The 22,527-nt window shown below is 46.2% G+C and overlaps 1 protein-coding gene across 5 annotated transcripts in view; it reads left to right on the plus strand.

Moving 5' to 3' along the window:
• Window positions 1–22,527, plus strand: part of DPP6 (dipeptidyl peptidase like 6) — a 479,395-nt gene that overhangs the window by 344,420 nt on the left and 112,448 nt on the right. For all 5 annotated transcript variants that reach the window (XM_077304797.1, XM_077304801.1, XM_077304799.1 and 2 more), the window contains exons 2-3: window positions 4,007–4,121; window positions 11,041–11,139. In XM_077304797.1, the coding sequence (XP_077160912.1) occupies window positions 4,007–4,121; window positions 11,041–11,139 (214 nt within the window). The remainder of the gene's footprint in view (window positions 1–4,006; window positions 4,122–11,040; window positions 11,140–22,527) is intronic.

The following is a 22,527-nucleotide window of genomic DNA, read 5'->3' on the forward strand; positions in this document are numbered from 1 at the left end:
CTCTTTTGCCCAAAGTATCAGGATAGAATTATTACTGGACTCAACGTATAGCCAAGAATCTTAATGAGGGAGCGCCGCAATGGTTCTCGTGAAGATGGAGAGCAGGCCAGGGTATGATTTAATGACTTAATCAGGGATAATCATGAAATTGAGATGGCAGCCATAAATCTTGAAAAGGATTCTTGAATCATGGGAATTATTTTAAGCACCTTGGGAGGGGGGGCTTCATACCAAGAAGCAGAAGCGATTACACATCAGACTTGCATGGCCAAAAATCCACGCCCTGTTGGCTTTATAATTTGTTGTTACCCTCTACCCACAGCAAATGGCCCGCAGAACGTAAAAAGGGAATTTATGGTGTATCGTTTCTGCATTCATAAAGGGTAGATGAGAAAATAATTTGAACAATGAAGCTTAAAGCAGCTCGACCAAATATTTCTGAGCAGTGCTTTGTGTTTAATCTTCCTCCCCTAAAACTTTAAGAAATCTGTTGCTGAGCACATAAGCCTAGAGATCTGTACATTTAACATCTCAAGAGCCGTTTGCTAGATTCATAGGTAGGTAAATAGGTAGATAGGAAATAGGTAGATAGGAAATAGGTGGATGGATGGGTGGGTGGGTGGGTGGATGGATGGATGGATGGATGGATGGATGGATAGATAGATAGATAGATAGATAGATAGATAGATAGATAGATAGATAGATGATTCTTTCATTTAGACTGCAGCTTTTCTTTAAAATAGCCTTCGCTAACATCTTTCACCTGTCTTTCTAATGAGGAAATTATATATATTTAAAATGATTGCTTCATTTACGTTGCAGCTTTTCTTTAAAAGCCTCCGAATTAGGACACAGCGAGATGGGAATCCCCTGTGGCATGTGTCCTACCTTGAAGATGCCAGACGCAGATACTTGCAAAACATCAGGGACTAAATTTATCACACCATGGCCACACCGCTCAAAAAACCCACAACACCCAGTTGGCTGCAGCCGTGGAAGCCTTTGACAATTCAACTCAAAAATAATGAATGCCAAGCAAGTGCTCAGAGATCTTGTCAGGGTACCAGTGGGGTTGAAGCAGGGTGTTGTTAGATGTTCTGATCAAAAGCATCTTCTCCTGGATACAAAGGACGGCAAGAGGAAATCTTTGTGCTGGCCCTCAGCGTCAGTCCTGCAGATTAGTTTCTTGTTAGTTATTCTTCTGTGACCTAAAATGGGGAACAAATCCGGTTCAGAATCTCCTGTGTTTCCTGCAATCGATTTGCATTTGGTGTCTGTGTACAAACAACACCTTCACCTTGGACTCTTCCTTGTTGGTAGCCTGGTATAAGGCCAACCATCTCACTGAACAATAAAATCAGCGTCCAGTAGCACCTTTAAGACCAACAAAGATTTATTCGGGGTGTGAGCTTTCGAGTGCTTGCACTCGAAAGCTCACGCCCTGAATAAATCTTTGTTGGTCTTAAAGGTGCTACTGGACTCTGATTTTATTGTGCTACGTCAGACCAACACGGCGACCCATTTGAATCATCTCACTTGAACAAATAGGGTGTGCAAGAAGCAGCAGTCTGATTTGGATCCTGCCCTGCAATTTCTGTAACTTGGGCTGGGGTTGCATTAAGCAATAAATTCCACCAGCGTTTCAATGGGAATCACTTATTTTGGGTGTGATTCTCCGCCTCGTCGAAAGAAGTCTGCCCTCAAACCAATCTCAAGCTCCCCGCACCTTACACACAAACTAGCCATTTTATTTTCATTTATGTTATTAGAAAGGAGAATGTGCTGGTACTATCTGGATTTCATGTTCAGGCACCAAAATGGCTTTGATTATGTTTAAAAAAAAACAACTGTTTATGTCGCTTGTAGAAAAGAATATATTGACCCATCATCACCTACTGTGGCGCAGAGTGGTAAGGCAGCAGACATGCAGTCTGAAAGCTCTGTCCATGAGGCTGGGAGTTCGATCCCAGCAGCTGGATCAAGGTTGACTCAGCCTTCCATCCTTCCGAGGTCGGTAAAATGAGTACCCAGCTTGCTGGGGGGTAAGCGGTAATGACTGGGGAAGGCACTGGCAAACCACCCCGTATTGAGTCTGCCAAGAAAACACTTGAGGGTGTCACCCCAAGGGTCAGACATGACTCGGTGCTTGCACAGGGGATAGCTTTACCTTTTACCTTTATACCTACTGATCGCCTAGCAGCAATCAAAGAACCCGAAGTCCCCAGAGAGCATCGGATGACCCGTTTCTCTTCAATTGGTTGTGTTATGAAAGGCACCTTTAGAACTCTCTCTGTATTAGGTAAGCCATCAATATGGTCGGGCTAAAGGGTTGATTAAGCATGCTGTCCCTTGATCACGTGACGGCAGCACCCTGCAGGGCTCATCTGATGGAGCTGCAATGGAAGGAGAACAACAGAAGAGCTATTATTAGATGCTGTTTTTGTCTCTGGCTGGTGGGAGCTGCTGCACCTAATAGTTTCTCTCGTTCTCTCACTTAGATCTTTTTGCCGGTTTAAAAGCAAAACCGGAGCAGACATGGGTCTTATATATATATTTATATTATGATATACTTTCAGCAGGTGTGTTACGCTTTGGTGGTGTGTCCTTCCTCCTCCTTCTCCTTGTCCGACTGAGCTGCTTTTGATGTGGGTTGGCTGTGAACGGAGATAACAAGAGCTGGATTGTTTTCCTCCCTCTTCTGCTAATGTTGGCATGACATTGGGGAAATCACTAAATAGCCATGCCCTTTGTTGAGAGATGGAGATAGTAGCGGCTGTTCGCCTGCCTTTCAAGGACAGGGAAAGGGCGAATCCGCGATTTTGCAAAATGGGTTGACCTCCTTGCGTAAAAACCACTCGGGAATATTGTTTGCTGTTTCTTTTGTAATTTTGTGTTTTGCGGAACCTTCTACTCCTCGGATTTCTTTGGCGACCCTTTACTTTGTGTAACAGAAAATCAATCGCTTCTCCAATATACATTTTTTGCCCCGGCTAAGAGAAACAGGACAGACTCTGAACTAGGGTTGCCCGCTCTGGATTGGGAAATTGCCTGGAGATTTGAGGGTGGAGCCTATGGAGGGCAGGTTTTGGGGAGAGGAGGGACCTGAGGAGGTTATAATGCCGTAGAGTCCACCCTCCAAGGTGGCCGTTTTCTCCAGGGAAACTGATCATGGCTGTCTGGAGATCATTTGTAATACTGAGAAATCTCCAGGCACCATCTTGAAACTGGCAATGCTGAAATGCAGAGATGGTTGAGCTTGCACAATCAATTGGATCCTCTATTACAATGGCCTACCCCATTTGACAGCATGGAACTAATAACAAATTGGTTCTCTAGGTCAGGTGGACTGAAGGTTACTTGGGAGTGGCCAGCCATTCTCCAGCTGCTGCTCTTCACATTCTTATCTTTTTCTTACCGGCAGTTCTGGAGGTACAAGAAAATGTCCCTTCATACCTGTGCACCTCCAAGTCCGTGGCCCAGAGACCTGACCTGTGCTTGAATGGACTCAGATCTCCGCAGTACCTCATTGAAAGTGCATTATACATCATTGAAAGTGCATTATTCATTATTGAAAGTGCATTATTCATCACTGAAAGTGCATTATCCATCATTGAAAGTGCATTATTCCTCATTGAAAGTGCATTATCCATCATTGAAAGTGCATTATCCATCATAGAGGAATGGGAAAGTGACTGTAAGCCACTTTGAGCCTCCTTCGGGTAGGGAAAAGTGGCATATAAGAATCTTCTTCATTGAAAGTGCATTATTCATCTTGAAAGTGCATTATCCATCATTGAAAGTGCTGCAGAACCTCAGCATTCCAGGAGAGTTAGTGTCAGCCTGGAACTCTGCTATACATTAGGCAAATCTATCCCTGTGTAGCCAGACTGCACCTGAATGTGTTACTCTTCACATGTGGTCTGTTGAAAGTACAACTATATGAACTGAACTTTTCCCAGTTGCTCTCCTCCTCCTCTTAATATGCTTTCTTCTTTTTTGCTTTCAGGAGCTGGTAGGAAGCAACCCTCCGCAAAGAAACTGGAAAGGAATTGCAATTGCGTTACTTGTTATTCTGGTCATCTGCTCCCTGATTGTCACTTCAGTTATCTTGCTGACACCAGGTATTTATATAACCTCTAGTTTTTGTTGCGGCTGGTGATAATTTCAGTGTCACTAGAAATGCATTTTTAAAAGGCAGAGGCCAGATTAAATTCAAGTGAAATGATCAATGATTCGAGGGGAAATCTCTCCCCTTTTCCTTGACGTTCCCATCGTCTGGAGTGTGCGCTTGTTTTGAAGGCTCCTCATCATACGTGTGGTGTTCAGGATGAACCCAAACAGAAACTGGGGTTTGTAAACGGACATGCCTGTAACCACGTGATGAATGCTCCGTGTTCTGAATATGCCACATTGATTAAGACAAGGCAAGTCAGGTGATGCGGTTGGCTCGCCTGCATTTTAATTGGAATTACATTGGCCTAGAACAACATCTAGGGAGGTAACTGGGACAGCTCACTGAAGCAAAATTAAGATCTCTCTGCCCATTTTCCACTATTCATTTGTGCGTTTTACTTCTCCTCTAGTAAGCTGCTTTGAAATGTAAATTTAGAAATATACTAATATAATAGAAGGAAGATGTACGGCTCTCTGGATGGGGCTCTCTTTGCAAGATGCATCTGTGGAAAATCAGGGCAGGATTTTGGCCACAATTAGGACTTCTTTATGTGGGAGCTATTTGGGGAGCTATTTGAAAACTGACAGATTGCAGCAATTGCAGTGGTCCCAGAGACCACAGATAAGATGACTTGACACCAGCTGAGGAATCTTCTTGCACAGAAACAAGGCGCCTCACAAAGCAAACAAATCCAACCAAGTACTTTTAAGACATGTTCAAAGTCAGGTCAAAGTCGACCAAGATTCCATTCCGTATTTATGAGTATGATTAGCCAGACTTCAGAAATAACCTTAAAAAATATACTGGTTGCTAGTCTCTAGAGCAGGGGTAGCCAAACTGCGGCCCTCCAGATGTCCATGGACCACAAATCCCATGAGCCCCTGCCGGCATTTGGGGCACTCCAGATGACAATGCCTCCAGCTCCAATAACAAAATGCAGCTCATTCTTGGTTTCCCTGCAAGAGAAGTCGTCTTCCTGTCAGGAAAGCTTCCCCAGTGTGCTCTTTATAGGGAATTGTAGCCGTTCCAAGCCCAGGCTGCCCTTCCTGACTTCAATTTCCTCCCCAGACCTCGCCGCACCTGTTGGCTGGAAGGTACTGAATGTAAATCACTACCTCAGTGGCAGCTTGCCAGATCAGTGCATATATCACCCAAGGACTTTGCCACAGGGAGAGAGGCAGCATTGCTAGAAACAACACCAGAGCCAAGTCTTCCCCCCACCTCCCGCCCTGACACACAGATTTTTTCTTCTTTTTCTTCTGGGAATTGTTTTTTTTTTTCCTGGATGTTTTGTAACACTTAGCCTATAATATTCTTGAGAGTCTTGAGACACCTCGAAAGAATTGCCTGATATGATGGTAGCAAAAGCTTTCAGGGACAAAGGGGTCCATTTTGCTGGGCAGCTTTGGTCATATATTTTGACGTTTATACGGTGCCATCTTGGTGTAGCGCGGCCTCTAATCTGGCGAGCCGGGTTTGATTCCCTCCTCCTCCTCCTCCTCCTCCACATGCAGCCCCTTGGGGGACCTTGGCCCCGTCACTGCCTTGATAGTGCTGTTCTCACTGAGCAGTCCTGTCAGAGCTCTCTCAGCCGTACCTACCTCACAGGATGTCTGTTGTGGGAGGAGGAAGGGAAGGGGATTGTAAGCAGCTTTGAGATTCCATCAGGCTGTCAAAACTGGGGTATAAAAACCAACTCCTCCTTCTCCTCCTCCTCCTCCTTCTTCTTTTCTCCCCCAGTGGGGCCCGAAACCATCACTCTCCACCCCACACACACACCCATGCTATCCTCGTCAATAATCCTTTTAGGCTGAGAGATTGGGGGACAAACTGGCCAGTAGAGCATCTTAGGGGATGTAGTCTCCATTTTATACTGATGGAATGCTGTCAGTTTGCAAATACCGTGCGGGTCCAATCCTGCTTGGAGAGCCCCCCTCCCCCCCCAGCACAGTTTGCAAAAGCCCAAATTCCAAGATTGTTTGGGCTCCTGAATATGTTGTTGAACCACCACTTCAGAAACTTGGGTTCAAGCTGCACTCAGCTATATGGACCTCACCAGGTAACTGTGGGTCAGTCATTCCCTCTCAGCCAGCCTACCCCACAGGGTTTTTGTGTGGGTAAGACAGAAGAGAGGGACATGGAGTCTGTTGGGACTCCTGGGAGGAAGGGCAGAACAACCATTTATGGCTAGATTATGATGTTTATTTGATTAATCGACTGCCCCTCTCCACAAGCAGGCTTCAGGCGGTTCACAACACAATTAAAACATTCATGGTCAGCATTTAAAACGCAGCTCAGGCGCAGTTTTATCACACAGAAGGTGGTTGATAACCCTTATAAAAATCCCATCATCGTTTTAAAAATTGTAGTGAAAGTATCTAGCCAGACTTTTGTTGCATTAAAGAAGCATTCAGTTTTATGTCATCACGATGCATGTTGAGTAGGGTTGCCAGCTCCAGGCTTGGAAATAGCTGGAGATTTTGGAGATGGAGCCTGGAGAAGGTGAGGCTTTCTTTTTTTGGGGGGGGGGGTAGGGTGGGCTCATGGGTGGGCTCATGGGTATAAAGCCCGCCTTCGAAAGCAGCCATTTTCTCCAGGGGAACAGATTTCAGTCATCTGAGGATCAGTCGTAACGTTAGAAGATATCCAGACCCCACCTGGAACTTGGCAGCCTCAACAGTAAGGCAAACATATTGAGCACACTAACCTCAGAGTAAGCCCTACTCTATTCAGTGGGATTTATTCCTGAGTAAGCATCCATAGGATTGGGCCGCTGCCAGTGACCTAGAAAATGCTATTCATCAATGTCCTTGGGAAGTTATGTCGGAAAGAGACGTTGCCCTGGTGAACAGGCGGCAAATATTGACCATTCTTAAGAGCCTTTTGCTCATTGTTCTGAAAGAGAAAGTACAAATAAGAAAAGAAAAGCTATCCTCCCCCCCCCCTCTTTTTTTCCAAACCTTCTCCACTTTTCTGTTCAGGAGGAGATGGGGGGGGGACCAGAAAGAAGAGAATGCTTTAAATACTTTAACAGTCCTTTGTATCTTAAACCATGAGTCACGCTGTTCCCAAGCAGCAGAGGAAAATGACACTTCTTACAAATCTAATCTAAAAAAGTGCTCAGTCATTCTCTGCGTGTCTATAGCTCTGCAGGAGACCAAAGGGAGGTCAGATATTGGAGGCATCTCAAGCCTCTTCTGACTCACTCTTTCCCCGGAGAAGGACCAGAAAAGCAGGGATCAAACCACCTATTCAATCCCAACAAACCTCAGAGCAAATGAAGAGGGAGAGCTCAGCCAGAATCTGCCATGGACAGCTAAGCTGCTGCAAGAGGTCTTCGCATGGGTGGCCAGATGCACTGCTTCCAGTTTTTAGTAGGACTTCTGGAGCACTGGAGACGTCCTTTAGAAAGCCTCTTCTCCCCTACTGCTGCTATAGTGGTAGGAAGCATTCATTAGACAAGCCAGGTGGGGCCTCGGGATCCCCTGGATTTACAGCTCCTCTCCAGACTGCAGAGATTAGTTCCCCTTGAGAAAATGGATAATTTGGAGGATGGACTCTGTGGCATTGTACCCCACTGAGGTCGAAACCCTGGGTGAGGAAGGCTGGCTTAAACACTTCTTTCTGTCCTTCCACTCACATTCTGATTCATTGCAAGGTGCCCATCCCAAGGAGATTTGGTGACAACATCTAATTGTTGCCAGAATATACTCTGCAAAAATGCGTAGAAGTTCTACCAAAGCTTTCCAAATGGTTGCTAGGAACTGTATGTTTTTCCACTGACGGAATGAAGTAGATACAGCACATACTTTTTGGCTAGTGCTTTGGGATCCATGGAGAGCAGGATCCATTGTGTGCATCTTCTATAACACATGCGCCTTCTATAGCACATGAGCTAAGAAACAATTTTGAGTCCAGTGAGCTTTCGTGAGACAATATCATGGAATAGAAGCCATCCCTTCATACTTATAGGCAAAGGATAAGAGTAAACTGACCTGCAGCGTAATGAAAGTGGGTAACAAATTCCAGAGATAAATAGGAAAAAACAGCCATTGGGATTGGTTTGTATTCACTTGGGACTGAATTGCGGGGAAACATCTTGGGTTCAACAAAGGGGTCTACGTAGGAGAGTCATGACCAAATATATAACCAGTTGTTGACAGCAGTTAGGTGAGACCTTGCCCTTATTGGCCCCCTTCCTTTCCTCTCAAGCATGGGAACATCTTAGGCCATCATCTTCCTTGAAGTGGAGGATGGGGCGGTCTCCTCTGAGAGTTTTCTACCAGTTTGTTCTTCAATCACAACTCACCCTCGTTGCTACCCCTGTGCTCTTCGTTGTGACCTGCAAGTTCTCGATGCTGTAACATGATTTCGGAGGCTGCATTTGTATAGGCCTTCCTTTACTACGCTCTATAATAAAGCATTTGCATGTGCCCACGAGGTATGTTCAGATTGAACTATTAGAATGTAGTGCAAGTGGAAGTTTCTGTGCCCATTAATGAAATAAAGCATGTTCATTGTTCAATCTTTAGCAGCTCAAGTACCTTGAGACTGGTGAAGTGAAAAGCCATTTTCTCCTCCATTAATTGGCTCAGTGGAGTCTGTTTATGGGCTCTCTAAATAGGAATGCATTTAGCCTGCATAACAAGAGAACCCTAAACAAAGGCTAAGGCACTCTGATCTCAGTTCCATCCTGATTCTAAGAGTGTTCTGAAGTAGCTCTGTTAAGAGGAATTCTTTTCCTTCCTCTTTATCCACTTGCTCTCTGAGACTCACCAATCAATTTCCCCCGTCATCCTAACAATCTGTGTTTTGAAAATAATTTGGGTTAATTTTTAGAAAATGAAATTAATGGAGAGGAGGGACAGGAAGGAAGGTTCTGCAAATTTTCATTCAGCCCATGGTCAGAGGCAGGCATCCAAATCTTCCTGCCCTCTTGCTAGAAGACCCCCCCCCCTGGTGGTGTGTAACATTTTTTAAAACCCTGAGAAGGAAGGACTGCATGCAAAAGGCTGCATACAGCGCCACCATGTGGTGGGAAAGAAAACTACAAAGAGGAATTTCTCTTTGGAAAGAGGAAAAGAGGAATCAAAGGCTATTTTTTTTAAAGTCGGTTTTTGAAAAAGACAGCCCCCTTCCCATGACTATGCTTTCTGGGAGTTTTCCTAGTAGTTAAGAGCAGTGGCTTCTAATCTGGCGAGCCGAGTTTGATTCCCTGGTCCTCCACTAGCAGCCAGCTGAGTGACCATGGGCTCATTATAATCCTGATAGCGCTGGTTTTTAGAACATCTCCGGCATTCTAGATATGGTGATAAAAAGCCACAACCATCTGCAGCAACAAAATTGCCAGTCGAGGTGTCCCAGTTGATCTGCTTGGGTGGTTTGTTCAGAGCATATGGCTCATGCTCACATTTCCGGTCCCTGTACAGAAGCAGAGTGACTCAGAGCAGTCTTGTAATGGTTCCAACCTCTGACCTCTCTCTCTAGACTGTACTGGTGAGCTGAGACACGGGGGGGAATTGGTCTGAGCAAGAAAGAAACCAAATGTGAGTGCCTTACAATTGCCCCCTCCGGTCCCACCAGTCAGTCAGGCTCCCTATTAAGCAAGAGGCTTCCCCACCAGTTACCAAAAAAAATATCAGGCCTCAATTACTAGCAGCCGAGCTCTGTTCAGAGCAATGCGACCCCAGAAATCTTGACCTTGGGTTGCTCGGAACGGCTATCAAAGAAAGAAATCCTTTAACGCTCCTGTTCTCTTGGACCATTGCTCCTGCCTTTGAGCGACCCCTGCAAAACTCCCAAGGCTGCTTGTGCCAGAGTGTTTGGAGTTTGTGTTTCTTCTTACGTTTTAGCGACGCGTGGGAATTCGGCGAACTTTGTGCTCTCTTATGGCAAAGTTCCGTGCCTTGGGGAGGCAGAAGGAAAATGGAACTCCCCTCTTGTTGTTGCTTTGAATTCTTCCACGAGAACTTTGGCCTCTTGTTTAGGCAGCTGTTGTAGTCGCAGGAAGGAGCTCACAGGAGATTAGGTAGGAAGGATTTTAGGGTCAGGGACAAACCAGAATGGGACTTTGGGGAAATCAAGGTGTGCTGGGCTGTGCTGAGAAGCTTGCCCTGCTGTCTTATTTTGAACACACCTGGACTGCTCAGAATTCTGAACGTGCAATGAGGGTTCGTCTTCGAGTCTTCGGTACAGGCCCAGACTGGGACTAAACAGGAAACATTCAGTGAACAACCTCTATAGCAGGGGTAGTCAACCTGTGGTCCTCCAGAGGTTCATGGACTACAATTCCCATGAGCTCCTGCCAGCGTTTGCTGGCAGGGGCTCATGGGAATTGTAGTCCATGAACCTCTGGAGGACCACAGGTTGACTACCCCTGCTCTATAGGTAAAAACAGCTCTGGTCTTGCATTTCAGAATGCAGTTTGTCACTCCTCGTTGGTGCTGCTCTTAATGAATGTGTACCATTATTGAAATTAATATGTAAAGAAAGAAATTAACGTGCGTTAAAACACCAGGATTTATAGCTGCATTAAAAATCGTAATTGCAACTGTTGTGGCTAGTACATTGTTAATCATAACGTATATATCAGGGAGAGGGGAGTGCAATGCTCTCGCAGATTAGAATCATACCTGAACCTGCAGATATCTCCTGTAATAGTTCAAGATGCTTATTCGTATTGATATCTCATCCTGCCCCAAGACATAAGTGTAATCATTGGGGGGGGGTTGGTTTCAGGCCTCTAGAACCAGCTTGGGGTACAGCGAAGAAAAGCATCTTGGTTTCCTTGCATGTTTTTTTCAAACACGGTTGAAAACAGAGAAATTATAGCAGTGATGCATATCCGTCTTCTCCATGTCTTGCAGTTGAAGACAACAGCCAGTCTCAAAAGAAGAAGATTACCGTGGAAGATTTGTTCAGCGAAGATTTCAAAATTCATGACCCACAGGCGAAATGGATAAGCGGTGAGTCTTGCAGTTGTGCATGGAGTAGCGTCTGCCGCTCTTTGTTCTGTTCTGAGTGCTTTTTGGCCGTATTTCGCTGCCAATCTGGAGGATCCTTGAAATAGTTAGAGACCTACTTTATCAGAGGTTGACCTGGATTTGCTCAATTCGCCATCTGCTTTGTTGACGGGCAGTTCATGGTTAGATAAAACGATGGTAGGACAAACCATCCACAAGGTGGGACTGTCTGGGTAAATCTGGGTCGTGTCATTTGCTTCTTTCTCTCTTCAGGTTCTCCCCAAATACCATTTGGTTTTGGGTGGAGGTATAAGTGTTGCTAAGCAAACAGTAACTCAGCGGGACAAACACTGCTGGTCTTGAAGGCACACGAGCTGCCTTGTGTTCTTTCCGTCTACAGATTTTCCAAACAGGGTGTGCCTGTTCTGGCTGGCTAGCAGCTCAGGGCTCACCTGCTCTAGCCAGGTGGCTTGAGGCTCACCTGAACTGCCCTGGGGGCAGTTGGCCTGGGCTGCTAAAAGCCTTTCAGTCAGTCCTCGTGGGGTGAACAGCAGATTGTGGGTCAGCAGTTTTGAAAGAAAAATGGCAAGCAAATTGGATGGATTGGTAGCCTCTGCTACCCTGAGCTATACAGATTAGGGATTTGTTGTTGTTGTTGTTGTTGTTGTTGTTGTTATTCACATTTATATACCTCCTTTCTTCTAATAAAGTCAAGGTGTCATTTGCTGGATTCATGTCCTCTTTCTCACCCAGCTTTTCTCCTCGGTATGTTGAGCACCCACCTTAGTCAACCATCCATGAATGCACTGAAGATCATGCCAGTTTCTGTTATTGTTGAAATTCCTCTCAAGCATCATGATTTGTAGATTTGCACTGGTGCGAGGTGCCAGGTTATGGCTTTGCTAATAACTTTATAAGAAACTTGACTTGTGACTGGAGAAGAGGCACACATCTCCCATCTTCATGGTCTGATCTTTAAATGACCTGTTTGCGATGAAACACAGGATCACTTTGAGTTTATTCCCTCTTAGCCCTCTGGGTGACTGATGCATCCTTTCAATGCCCAACATTGACTGAGTAGATCTGCAGTTTGCGCCTGCTTTAGTTGAGGACATCTGTTCATCAAGTGATCACAAGAAGAGATTGCAAGAGTAGCCAGATTTAGAGAGAGAGAGAGAGGCACCAAAGACACACAGAGACATCTAAATAGTAAGTCCCAACTCAAAAATCTCCAATGGAGACAGCAGAGGGTAGGGCAGCAGCTATGAAAAACCCATCTAACTATGCAAGAAAACAGGCTAATTATACAAAAACCCCACAAAAATATATCCAAATAGTTCGGCAAATGACTGGATTTCTGATCACAAACATTGTGCCAGATGGAAGCGGAATAATTGGGTGTTTGGTCAGGACTGCTGCCTTATTCCTGATAGCTCCCTCAAGTGGCTACTTTCTTTCAAAGATATGGGGACTCTGGGTCATGTGCCATTTGGCCTTCATGCTCTCTTGTAGGGACTGGATTTCAGTGTCCAGGACGGTTGTTGACCGGCTCAGTCATTGACTGAGATTTGGTTCAGGTCGAAAAAGGCTGAAGGTTGATCAGGCACTGAAAAAGATCTATAGTGAGCTGTCACTGGGAAAGCCATTATATAAATGTCAAACAGATTTTTGAACTGAATGGCTTGGCCTTTTGCTGCTGCCTTATATTATGGCACGTCAAATTCTGATTTCCGTTACTTTTTGGCATAAAAACTCAAAGAGTCTCCATGGAGCCCCTAGCGTTTTTTCTTCTGCTTTATAAGTGCTGTGTGACAGGGATGGGTGCCTCTTGCTGGAAAATATTGAAATGCCATCCCTTTCAAGGGAGGTCGTCGGAACAATTTAGCAGTTTTAATTATCTCTCGCATCACCCCTGTGGGGCAAGCAAATATTATTATTGCACTCATTTTACAGCTGGGTAAACAGCAAAATAGAGCAATGAATCTTTAAGGTCATCAACGAGACCTGGGGATGGGAATACAATATGGTGTGCGAGTCTTGTAGTGACATGTAGATGACACACTGTTCAAACAGCAGCATGTTTCTACGTTGTGAGATCTTGTCGTCTCTTGAAGGCTCCATGAGCAGACAAAAGGACCCGAGAAGAATGCTGAACGGAAGAAGGAGAGTTAGTTTTTATACTCCGCTTTTCCCTGTCTAAAGGAGTCTCAAAGCGGCTTACAATTGCCTTCCCTTCCTCTCCCCATGACAGACACCCTGCGAGGTAAGTGGGGCTGAGAGAGCTCTGACAGGAGACTATTGCATGGCGCTTGACAACCCAGAAATGATCCGTCTAATAGAAAACTGGCTCTGTCCTTTGTGAGTGATGAAAGAACCACAGAAATAAAAATCTCTCTAGAGCATTGCTTTCCTGGATCCTGGGGCATATTTCCTCCAAAGTATGTAGCCATTCTTGGCTTACTTCTACCCCTTTGGAGTAGGAGGCATTTATATATGGCATGTGTGTAACATCGCCGGGAGATCCTAAGATTGTCTGGCAGCCAGGCAAGGGATGGTGGGCAAGGAATACCAGAGGAATACCAAGTGGCGCCTTTAAGACCAACAAAGATTTATTCAAGGCGTTGCCTGCCCCTGCATCACAACCCTGGTATTCCTTGGAGGTCACCTATCCAAGTGCTAGCCAGGGCTGACCCTTCTGAGATCTGACACTATCGGGCTTACCTGGGCTAACCAGGTAAGCTTAAGCACTCTAGGTTCTGCTTAACCAGTGCTTAAGCAGAACCTAGAGTCATGGTTAGCCATACTATGATGCCTTAATATCCATGATGTTCTTACAGTTCTGGCTTTTGAGGACCTAAAAGTTTCCATTATATGTGGTGGTACGTAGGTACAAAAAGCCAGTTCCTCCTCCTCCTCTTCCTCTTCCTCCTCCTCCTCCTCCTCCTCCTCCTCCTCTTCTTCTTCTTCTTCTTCTTCTTCTTCTTCTTCTTCTTCTTCTTCTTCTTCTTCTTCTTCTTCTTCTTCTTCTTCTCTGTTCCTCTTTGTGCCCACCTATGCTGTATTTATATAATTGAAAAGGAGTCCAATAGTACCATTACCCCCCACCGCCACCACACACACACACATACACAAATCCTAAGACATCAGTGTTCTGTTTCTTTTCCTCCAAGAGAACTTGTCCCGATAACACCGGCACTAGAGCGTCTCATGGCTTGGAGAAGTGGGAACGTGTCACAATGGCTACAGGGCCCTCCGATTAACAGCTCTTAAGTAGCCTTGATCAGGCCCTCCAGCCTGTATTGTGTGCTGCAGAGTCATTACGGTCTACGGATAAAGCCACCAAAGCTTCTCCAAGGAGGCTCAGACGCGTGGGCCGCCCATGAATTATTTATGAATGGCTCTGCTTAATAGTTAAGAGCCCTTTTTAAAAAGCGCTAACACTTCCCCGTTTCCAGAAATTAGCCTGAATTGAAGTGCCGTGTAGACGTCTCGCGTTCCTCTGGGGCTGTTGCTCTGTGATAAAAGGCAGCCGTAGAGGTCCTTAAGTGGGGCTCAGGAAACGGGGGAAGCTTCTCCCTGATCCCAAAGATGGCTGTCATTTAAACGCCCGCAAAGAAAGCAACAGCTGAAGAGCTCCGTCCATCTCCTATATTTAATCTTCTCACAATATGACAGATGATTTGAAGGTGTCCTGTCCTGATGAGGAGGGGTATTTGCAGGGCGGGGAACCTCATTCTGTTCTAAATCGCTTTCCTTGCTTAAGGTGACCAGATTTTAACACTGGTACAGCGGGACATCATTGACCGTGGGGGGGGGGGGTCTTGATTAAAAATTTGGTCTATATGGAGCAACAAAAAATTTCATAGAATGCATAAAACGCATGGAACGCAAAAATAGTATTGTAATATATATATATTTTAATTTCAACATACATATAAATTACCCTAGATGTCCCTCCAAAAGTGAGACAATCTGGTCACATTATACCTTGCTAGCACAACGAAGAGTTGGTTCTTATATGCCGCTTTTCCCTACCCGAAGGCGGCTCAAAGCAGCTTACAGTCGCCTTCCCATTCCTCTCCCCACAACAGACACCTTGTGAGGGAGGTGAGGCTGAGACAGCCCTGATATCACTGCCTGGTCAGAACAGCTTTATCAGTGCTGTGGTGAGCCCAAGGTCACCCAGCTGGTTGCATGTGGGGGAGTGCAGAATCGAACCCGGCATGCCAGATTAGAAGTCCGCACTCCTAACCACTACACCAAACTGGCTCTCCAGGAAGTCAGTCTGCCCAGACGGAGGTCCTCTTTGCTTTTTCATTTTTTTCTTCCAGTGCATTGTAGAGGTGAGCTTTCCCAAAGACCTTTTAGCACACAGAAAGCAAGAGAGAGTCTTCTTCCTTGGGTCGGGAGGCTGCATGCGTAGAGATGATCCCACAATATTGGGTGTCCCACCATTCCTTTGGTCTTCTCTTTGGGTTGTAGGTATTAGTATCTTATTTATTTATCTATTTTATAATTATAATTTATATACCACCACTCTCAGTGTCTCACGGCGGTTTACAATCAATAAAACAAAATATCTTAAAACCCATAAAACCCCTCAAATAAAACAACAGATGACAATCGATAATGATAATAATGGTTTCCCATTATCACTGACCAGACCTGGTTATAGGAACAGGTTTAGAGTCCAGTGGCGCCTTTAAGACCAACAAAGTTTTATTCAAGAGATGAGCTTTCGTGTGCATGCCCACTTCCTCAGATACAATATCATGAGATGGAAGTCATCAGTTCATACTTACAGGCAAGTGTGAGGGTAAATTAACACACAGCACAATGAAAATGGTTGACAGATTCCAGAGATAAATGGGGGGGGGGGCAGCAATTTGGATTTCTTTGCATTCACTTGAGATTGAGTTGCATGGCAAACATCTTGGGTTCAATAAATATATCCATATTTAAGAGAACAACAGGCAACTAGATAATCAATTACTCTTTCCGTCGAGTTGAATCGCATGATGTGGCCAAAGTAAGTGAGCCGGAGTTTCGTGATTCTGCCTTCCAGTGATATATCAAGCCTTACGTGCTCTAGTACAGGGGTAGTCAACCTGTGGTCCTCCAGATGTCCATGGACTACAATTCCCATGAGCCACTGTCAGCATTTGCTGGCAGTGGCTCATGGGAATTGTAGTCCATGGACATCTGGAGGACCACAGGTTGACTACTCCTGCTCTAGTATTTCCTTGTTTGTGGATTTATTTATTTGTTTATTATATTTATATACCACCCTGCCCAAAGGCTCAGGGCAGTTCACATCAAACAGAACAGAAGCAATACAGATAACTTAGATTAACAATGATGGCTTTTGCTCAGAAGCTTCCTCTGGCACCAGAGGTCAAACGAATCCGCTTTCCTCCTGTCTGATTTATTCATCATCCAACTTCCATAGCCGTCCAAGTACCAGCCAGTATCCACTTAGCTCCGGAGAGCTGATGCCACTGGGATAGCCTGGGACAGCCAGGTCAGGCCAGCCAGACTGGAGCTCTTGTTCTTTTAAAGAATCAATGCAGCTTGGTCCCACCCCAAGCAAAGAATGAACTGAGCCTTAGCTCTCCGCTGCTCACACTGGAGGGCCTTTGTATTTAAACATAACCCTGGCACAAAGTGAGTGAGTGGCGTTCAGCCAAAGGGCAGGAATGGTTGGCGTGAAGGTCATCTTTGAAAGGGCAGATGAAAGCCCTGATTGATGAGGGGGGATTCGGAGCAATGCAACGGTCAACTTGGCCAAGAGTCATTAGCAGGAAGCAGACATGGCCTGACGGATGGATGAGTAACTCCTGGTGGGGAAGGGAAGCATGTAGGCCGAACCAAAGCTGCAAGGTGGTTTTTATGTGTGTGCGGAGGGCCCGTTTTGCCGTCAGGTCTCATCCAATTTATGGTGACCTCATGGTGGTTCAGCCATGCCTGCCTCACAGCCCTGGCATTCCTTGATGGTCACTTTTCCAAATACTGACCAGAGCCAACCCTACATCCCTTCCAAGAGTTGATGAGAGAGGCTTGCCTGAGCTCTCCAGGTCAGGGCAAATGCAGATGGATTTAAATATAAGAGAGGATTCCTGAGCTGGGTTCTTGTTGAGTTTGACAGAGATTGAGGTCCCGCACAGGGGCGGAATAGGAAGGCAGCAGAGGCAATGTGAGCTCAGGGCACGGAGAAAGGAGCAGCAGAGCAGCAGGCAAGAAAGAGACCGGGCTCGGTTGAAGGGGGCCACAGAGGGCTGCTTCTTCTCCCCGCTGTGGTACAGAGACTATGTGCATGCAGGTACACTCTTACTTCCCACCAGCTTTCCTGGCCACCAGGGTGTAGTGGTTAAGAGCGGCGGCTTCTAATCTGGCGAGTCGAGTTTGATTCCCCGCTCCTCTACATGCAGCCAACTGGGTGACCTTGGGCTTGTCACAGCCCTGATAGTGCTGTTCTGTCTGAGCGGTCCTGCCAGAGTTCTCATCCCCCCTTCCCTCGCAGGTTGTCTCTTGTGGGGAGAGGAATTGTAAGCCACTTTGAGACTCCTTTGGGCCGTGAAAAGCGGGGTATAAAATCCAGCTGGTCTTCTTCCTGCCTTGGCCCTTTGATGCTGCAATCCTAACATCCTTGCACCATAAAAGATCAAGGGAAAAGGGGGGAGGGGAGGAGAGAGGCAACTGTCCCGATCTGTGGGTGGGTGGGGGAGGCACCGTGCAGGGGCCCTGGAAGCGCAGAGCGCGTGGCACGTGCGCCACATGTTGCATGGATCCACCGGCCCTGTTTATTTATTGTCCAAGAGAAGAGAAGGCCATGTCAATTAAACTGTCCTTCCAATAAGACTTCTACGGACAATGAGCTTGCTCTTGCTGAGTTTTCCATGAGGTCCAGCGGGTTTCTGCAACCGCAAGGCCTTGTGCCGCTGTGCGGGTTTCTTGGCATGACAGCACCAACCGCTTTTTCCTTCCCAAAGTCCCCGTTCGTCCTGAGTTCAAACAGAATGGCCCCAACTTTGTTGCAATCCACTGCACACAAAAGAGACTCTGTCATTCATCTTTTTGTTTAAAAAAATTGTACAGTAGAAAGCTTTTGTAGAGTGGCACCAAAACGGAGACAGCCTTCTCGAGGAAACAATTCAGACTGCTGCACGATGTGGGAATCAAGAAAGGGCAATCAGTGCAGCAGCAATATGTTTATTCCGAGGTTTGTGGTAGAGATTTGTGAGTTGAGGACACCGGCCATTCCTAGCTGTCGTCCGTCCCCCCCCCCCCATACATACACACACACACACAGCCACACACCAACACCTGTTTTGTAGACCTTCTGACCTTCCATTATGGAACCACATGGCACAAGGATGTGAATCCTGTCTTCTGTAGCTCTGGGGGAAGGTGCCCACCGATGTCGTCACGGGACCTGGAGATCTCGGCCGCACAGCATAGCACTTGAGGGTGGCCATGTGATATTTGGGCTCCAGGAGGCAGCTAGAATCCTAGCTATTGCTCTGTGCTTTCAAAGGCAGCCTCTTTCGGAAAAGGATGGCGGCAGGAGTCGAAATCGCGTTTGAAGCTGCCACTTGAAAGACGCGGCCTACGTGCGTGAGATGAGCTGCCGTAGAAACAGAAACTGAGGCTCGGAGTTCAACAAAGCGAATCAAAGGCTCCCCCTCTTTTAAGTTCCGTTTGTTCTCTTGCCTTAGTAGGGGTAGATGTATAAATGAACTGTAATTCTGCTGGAGTTGATTTGGGGAAGAGAACCTCGGGGAGGGCGGGGTTTAAGAAGGAGAGGGACCTCAGTGATTGCTCAACGACACCCAATACTGTGTAGACCAGGGGTAGTCAAACTGCGGCCCTCCAGATGTCCGTGGACTACAATTCCCAGGAGCCCCTGCCAGCGAATGCTGGCAGGGGCTCCTGGGAATCGTAGTCCACAGACATCTGGAGGGCCGCAGTTTGACTACCCCTGGTGTAGACTTTCGGTGAAGGCTGTTGTCACTTCTGCTTTATGACGGGTTCGTGCATCTTAAGCACTTGGCAATAATTGCATTCCAATTATTTTGAACGGGCTCATTAGTCTAACGTATTTTTTGTCTTTCCTTGAGCTTGAAGCAATGGTTCTCAACCTTCCCTTTAATCCAGTTCCTCATGTTGCGGTGACCCCCAGCCATGAAATTAGGCAAGTGTTCTTTCGCAGAAATTAAACCGAATCTGGCCAATGGCATGAAAATCCATTGTTCATGGTTGTATATAAACTGTTTTTTTCCCGGGGTTTCTCAGTCCAGCTCTGCCTCTTGTCCCACCATGCGGATCTCGCTCTTTTCTGCTGCTCCAGACAGACGAACGCTCTATCTCGATCTACCCTGGCCAAGAAGCTCGCCCTGCCGTGAGCCCTGTGAAAGGGTCGTTTGACCCCCAAAGAGGTCCCAATCCCCCGGAAAGCACCCACGGGTCCCACTCACCACCACCGCCCAAAGCCAGGCTGGTTTGAGCGGCTTGTGAGGCTGCCCGTGACGTCCAGGCCAGGCAGGACTTTTTGACAAAGTTTTGGAACACGGGACATTTCTTCAGAACACGTGACTGTCCCGCGAGACGCGAGATGAATGGGCACCTTAGTGAAATGTCACTTCTTCTACATCAGGACGTACTCAGCACATGAAAGCATGAGTTGGCATAATGCGGCAAATGAGGCTCAGCAAATGCAAAATAATGCACATTAGAGCCAAAAACCAAACCATAATAGCTGACCAGGAGTGAGATCTTGGAGTCTTTTGAAGATGTCGACTCGGGGGGGGGGGGGGGCAACTGCAATAAAAAAGGCAAACGCTACACTGGGAATTCTTAGGAAGTTCTCCAAAGGAGGAAGGACAACAAAGGGTAATAGCTAACCTCAGCTGGCAGGAAGTATTCTGCTCATGTCAAGGAAATTTGTGAGTCTTTTGAGTGCCGTTGAGTGCCAGAGAGAAGGGCTTGGTCCGTGCGGCGTTAAAACGAAGAGTGATTAAAACGGCTTCTTGCACAATAAAGCACACTAAAACCATGTTATGCTGGCTTAATGTGCCGATGGGATGAGATATTCATTGTTTAGGTAAATTACCGCATATCGCATATTTAGTGGCTTCTTTCTTTTTTTTCTTTCCGCTTTAAAATGAAAGAGTCGGAGACAAGGAGCTCTACAAAAAAGCCATAAAAAGATAATGACCCATAATGTCAGAGAAATAAAAACAAGTTTCAGGTGTCTCCTGGAATTAAGGCCCTTGTTCATAACGTTATAGACAAGCTGTTCTCCCTTCTGAGCTGCTTCTTCATGCTAATAATCTGCGTAGATAGGAGTCATAAGAACCTGCACTGCAGTTGTTAAGGACATACGGGGAGGGGGAAGGAATCCCTACCCCAAAAGCCTTCCATATGTGAATAGTATTCCATTGAGGGCTGGAGAGGACGTGATAAAAATGCACCTGGCTGAAATGCCCTCATGCAGTACATAGCCATAGAATCATAGAGTTGGAAGGGACCTCCTGGGTCATCTAGTCCAACCCCCTGCACTATGCAGGACACTCACAACCTCATCACTCATCCACTGTCACCTGCCACCCCCTTGAACCTTCACAGCACAGCACCAGGGCCCCATCAGCAATGAGGAAGAGTGTTTGCAGGAGCAGGGCTGAGGCAGCCGGCAGGTGATTAGCATAATGTTAAAAGCAGCAAAGGTGTTTGTTGGTTCTTGGGATGACAATCTATCTTTGGGAATGATTTTTTTAAAAATATCTGACCCTGGTTGTGCTTGCTTGTTGCTTTTGGATTTCCCCTTGGAGTCAAACTTGTGGGTGTTGTCCAACCGGTATCGGGACTTTGGATTAGTGTTTTGACAAGTCCTGATGGTTAGAAATTACCTCTGCCTGCCTGCTGTGTGTCTGAAGTCAGGACAAGTGGTGTAGGACACGTGCCACTGCATGAAAAAAGGAGTTTCCAACTATTCTGCATTGGTTGAAAAGCCCTTTAATGGGCATACCTCTAACAACACTGTACAAGGAAGTGAGGTAAATATTCTCCAGGTTATCAAGACGGATTATCAGGCTGTCTTGCGGGGCTGTATCTCTTCAGGAGGCATAAAAGCCCTTCCTTAGATCAGTGTTTTCTTAATAACCTCATGGTGCCCCCCTCCCCCAGCAAAAAGCAAAGGTTTCAGGGGTTCTTTTGTACCCTGTGTACCTTTTTGTTTACAGAAACTAAACTGCAAATAGGGAACTGACTGTACTTTGAGGACATTGTTTGTTACTGTACAGGTGACAGTGTCCTCTTTGCCTTCTGCCAAGAACAAGCGCATCCAGGGCAGCAAATTCACCTTGCGGATATTGCCACGTTTAACCCTTTCAAGATCCTGTTACTCTTTGCAGCTGATCATCTCTCCCCACCTCCCTGGTTCTGCAGTGCCGTCATCATGCTCTGCTTGGTATATCAGGGGACCGTTGCTTGAAAGAGAGGCAGCTTCTGAAAGTGCGGCATTTGGGGAGTTCTGAAGCAGGTGGCATCCAGCAGGTGGTGCGTCAGGTGCTTTTGAACCTGCAAGGTGAACCGATGCTAAGAGATGCTAAGAGAGCAGAAGAGAATGGGGGGGGGGGGTCTGTTTGATAGCTGTTGCTTCAATAACAACAACAAAAAGAATCTTGGGCCACCTTAACAGGGTACATGTTTCTTGTGGCATAAATGTTCATGGGCATTTCAGTCAATGCCGTTTCCTTCCTTGTTCACAGTCAACTGCACCAAAAAATAAACAGGGTTCAAATACAAACAAGGAGGCTATATTCCAATGTAAGCAGACATAGCAGGGCTCCCCCTTTGGGGCCAGGTGCATGATATCTGACAAAGTGACACCTGGCCCGGTGCACGACATCTGACTCACAAAACTGTATAGGAATTTGGCAGTCTTTGAGGTCCCAGTGGACTCTTCTGTTGGTCATTGGAAGATAATGGAAACTGAAAAAGGGGCAAGAACTGGTGATTTATTAGCAGCTACTTCTTGGCAGTTCGGGGAGTCTTTTGCTTCCTGCTTCCTAATCTGACCACAGGGCAGGACTCCCTGGAGAAAGCATCGGGACAGCGATGGCCCAGGGCAGAATCAAGGCTCCAGCCAAATAAACTGGGCGAGGGGGGATTTGTGCTGTTTGTGCATGCCGTTTCCTCAGCTACATTTCCCTTCCTCACATTTTCAATCTGTACTTACTGTTGTATTTATTTGTTTGTTTGTTTGTTTATTTATTTATTTATTACATTTATATTCCACCGCTCCCTGCCCAGCTGGTTAAACTGGGTGGCACAACCCTCCAACATGTAGATCTTACGTGGGCATTAAAGAGTAGCAAACTGGCAATTGTTGAA

This window comes from Paroedura picta, chromosome 11, assembly GCF_049243985.1.
Source record: "Paroedura picta isolate Pp20150507F chromosome 11, Ppicta_v3.0, whole genome shotgun sequence".
In the NCBI taxonomy this organism is placed as follows: Eukaryota; Metazoa; Chordata; class Lepidosauria; order Squamata; family Gekkonidae; genus Paroedura; species Paroedura picta.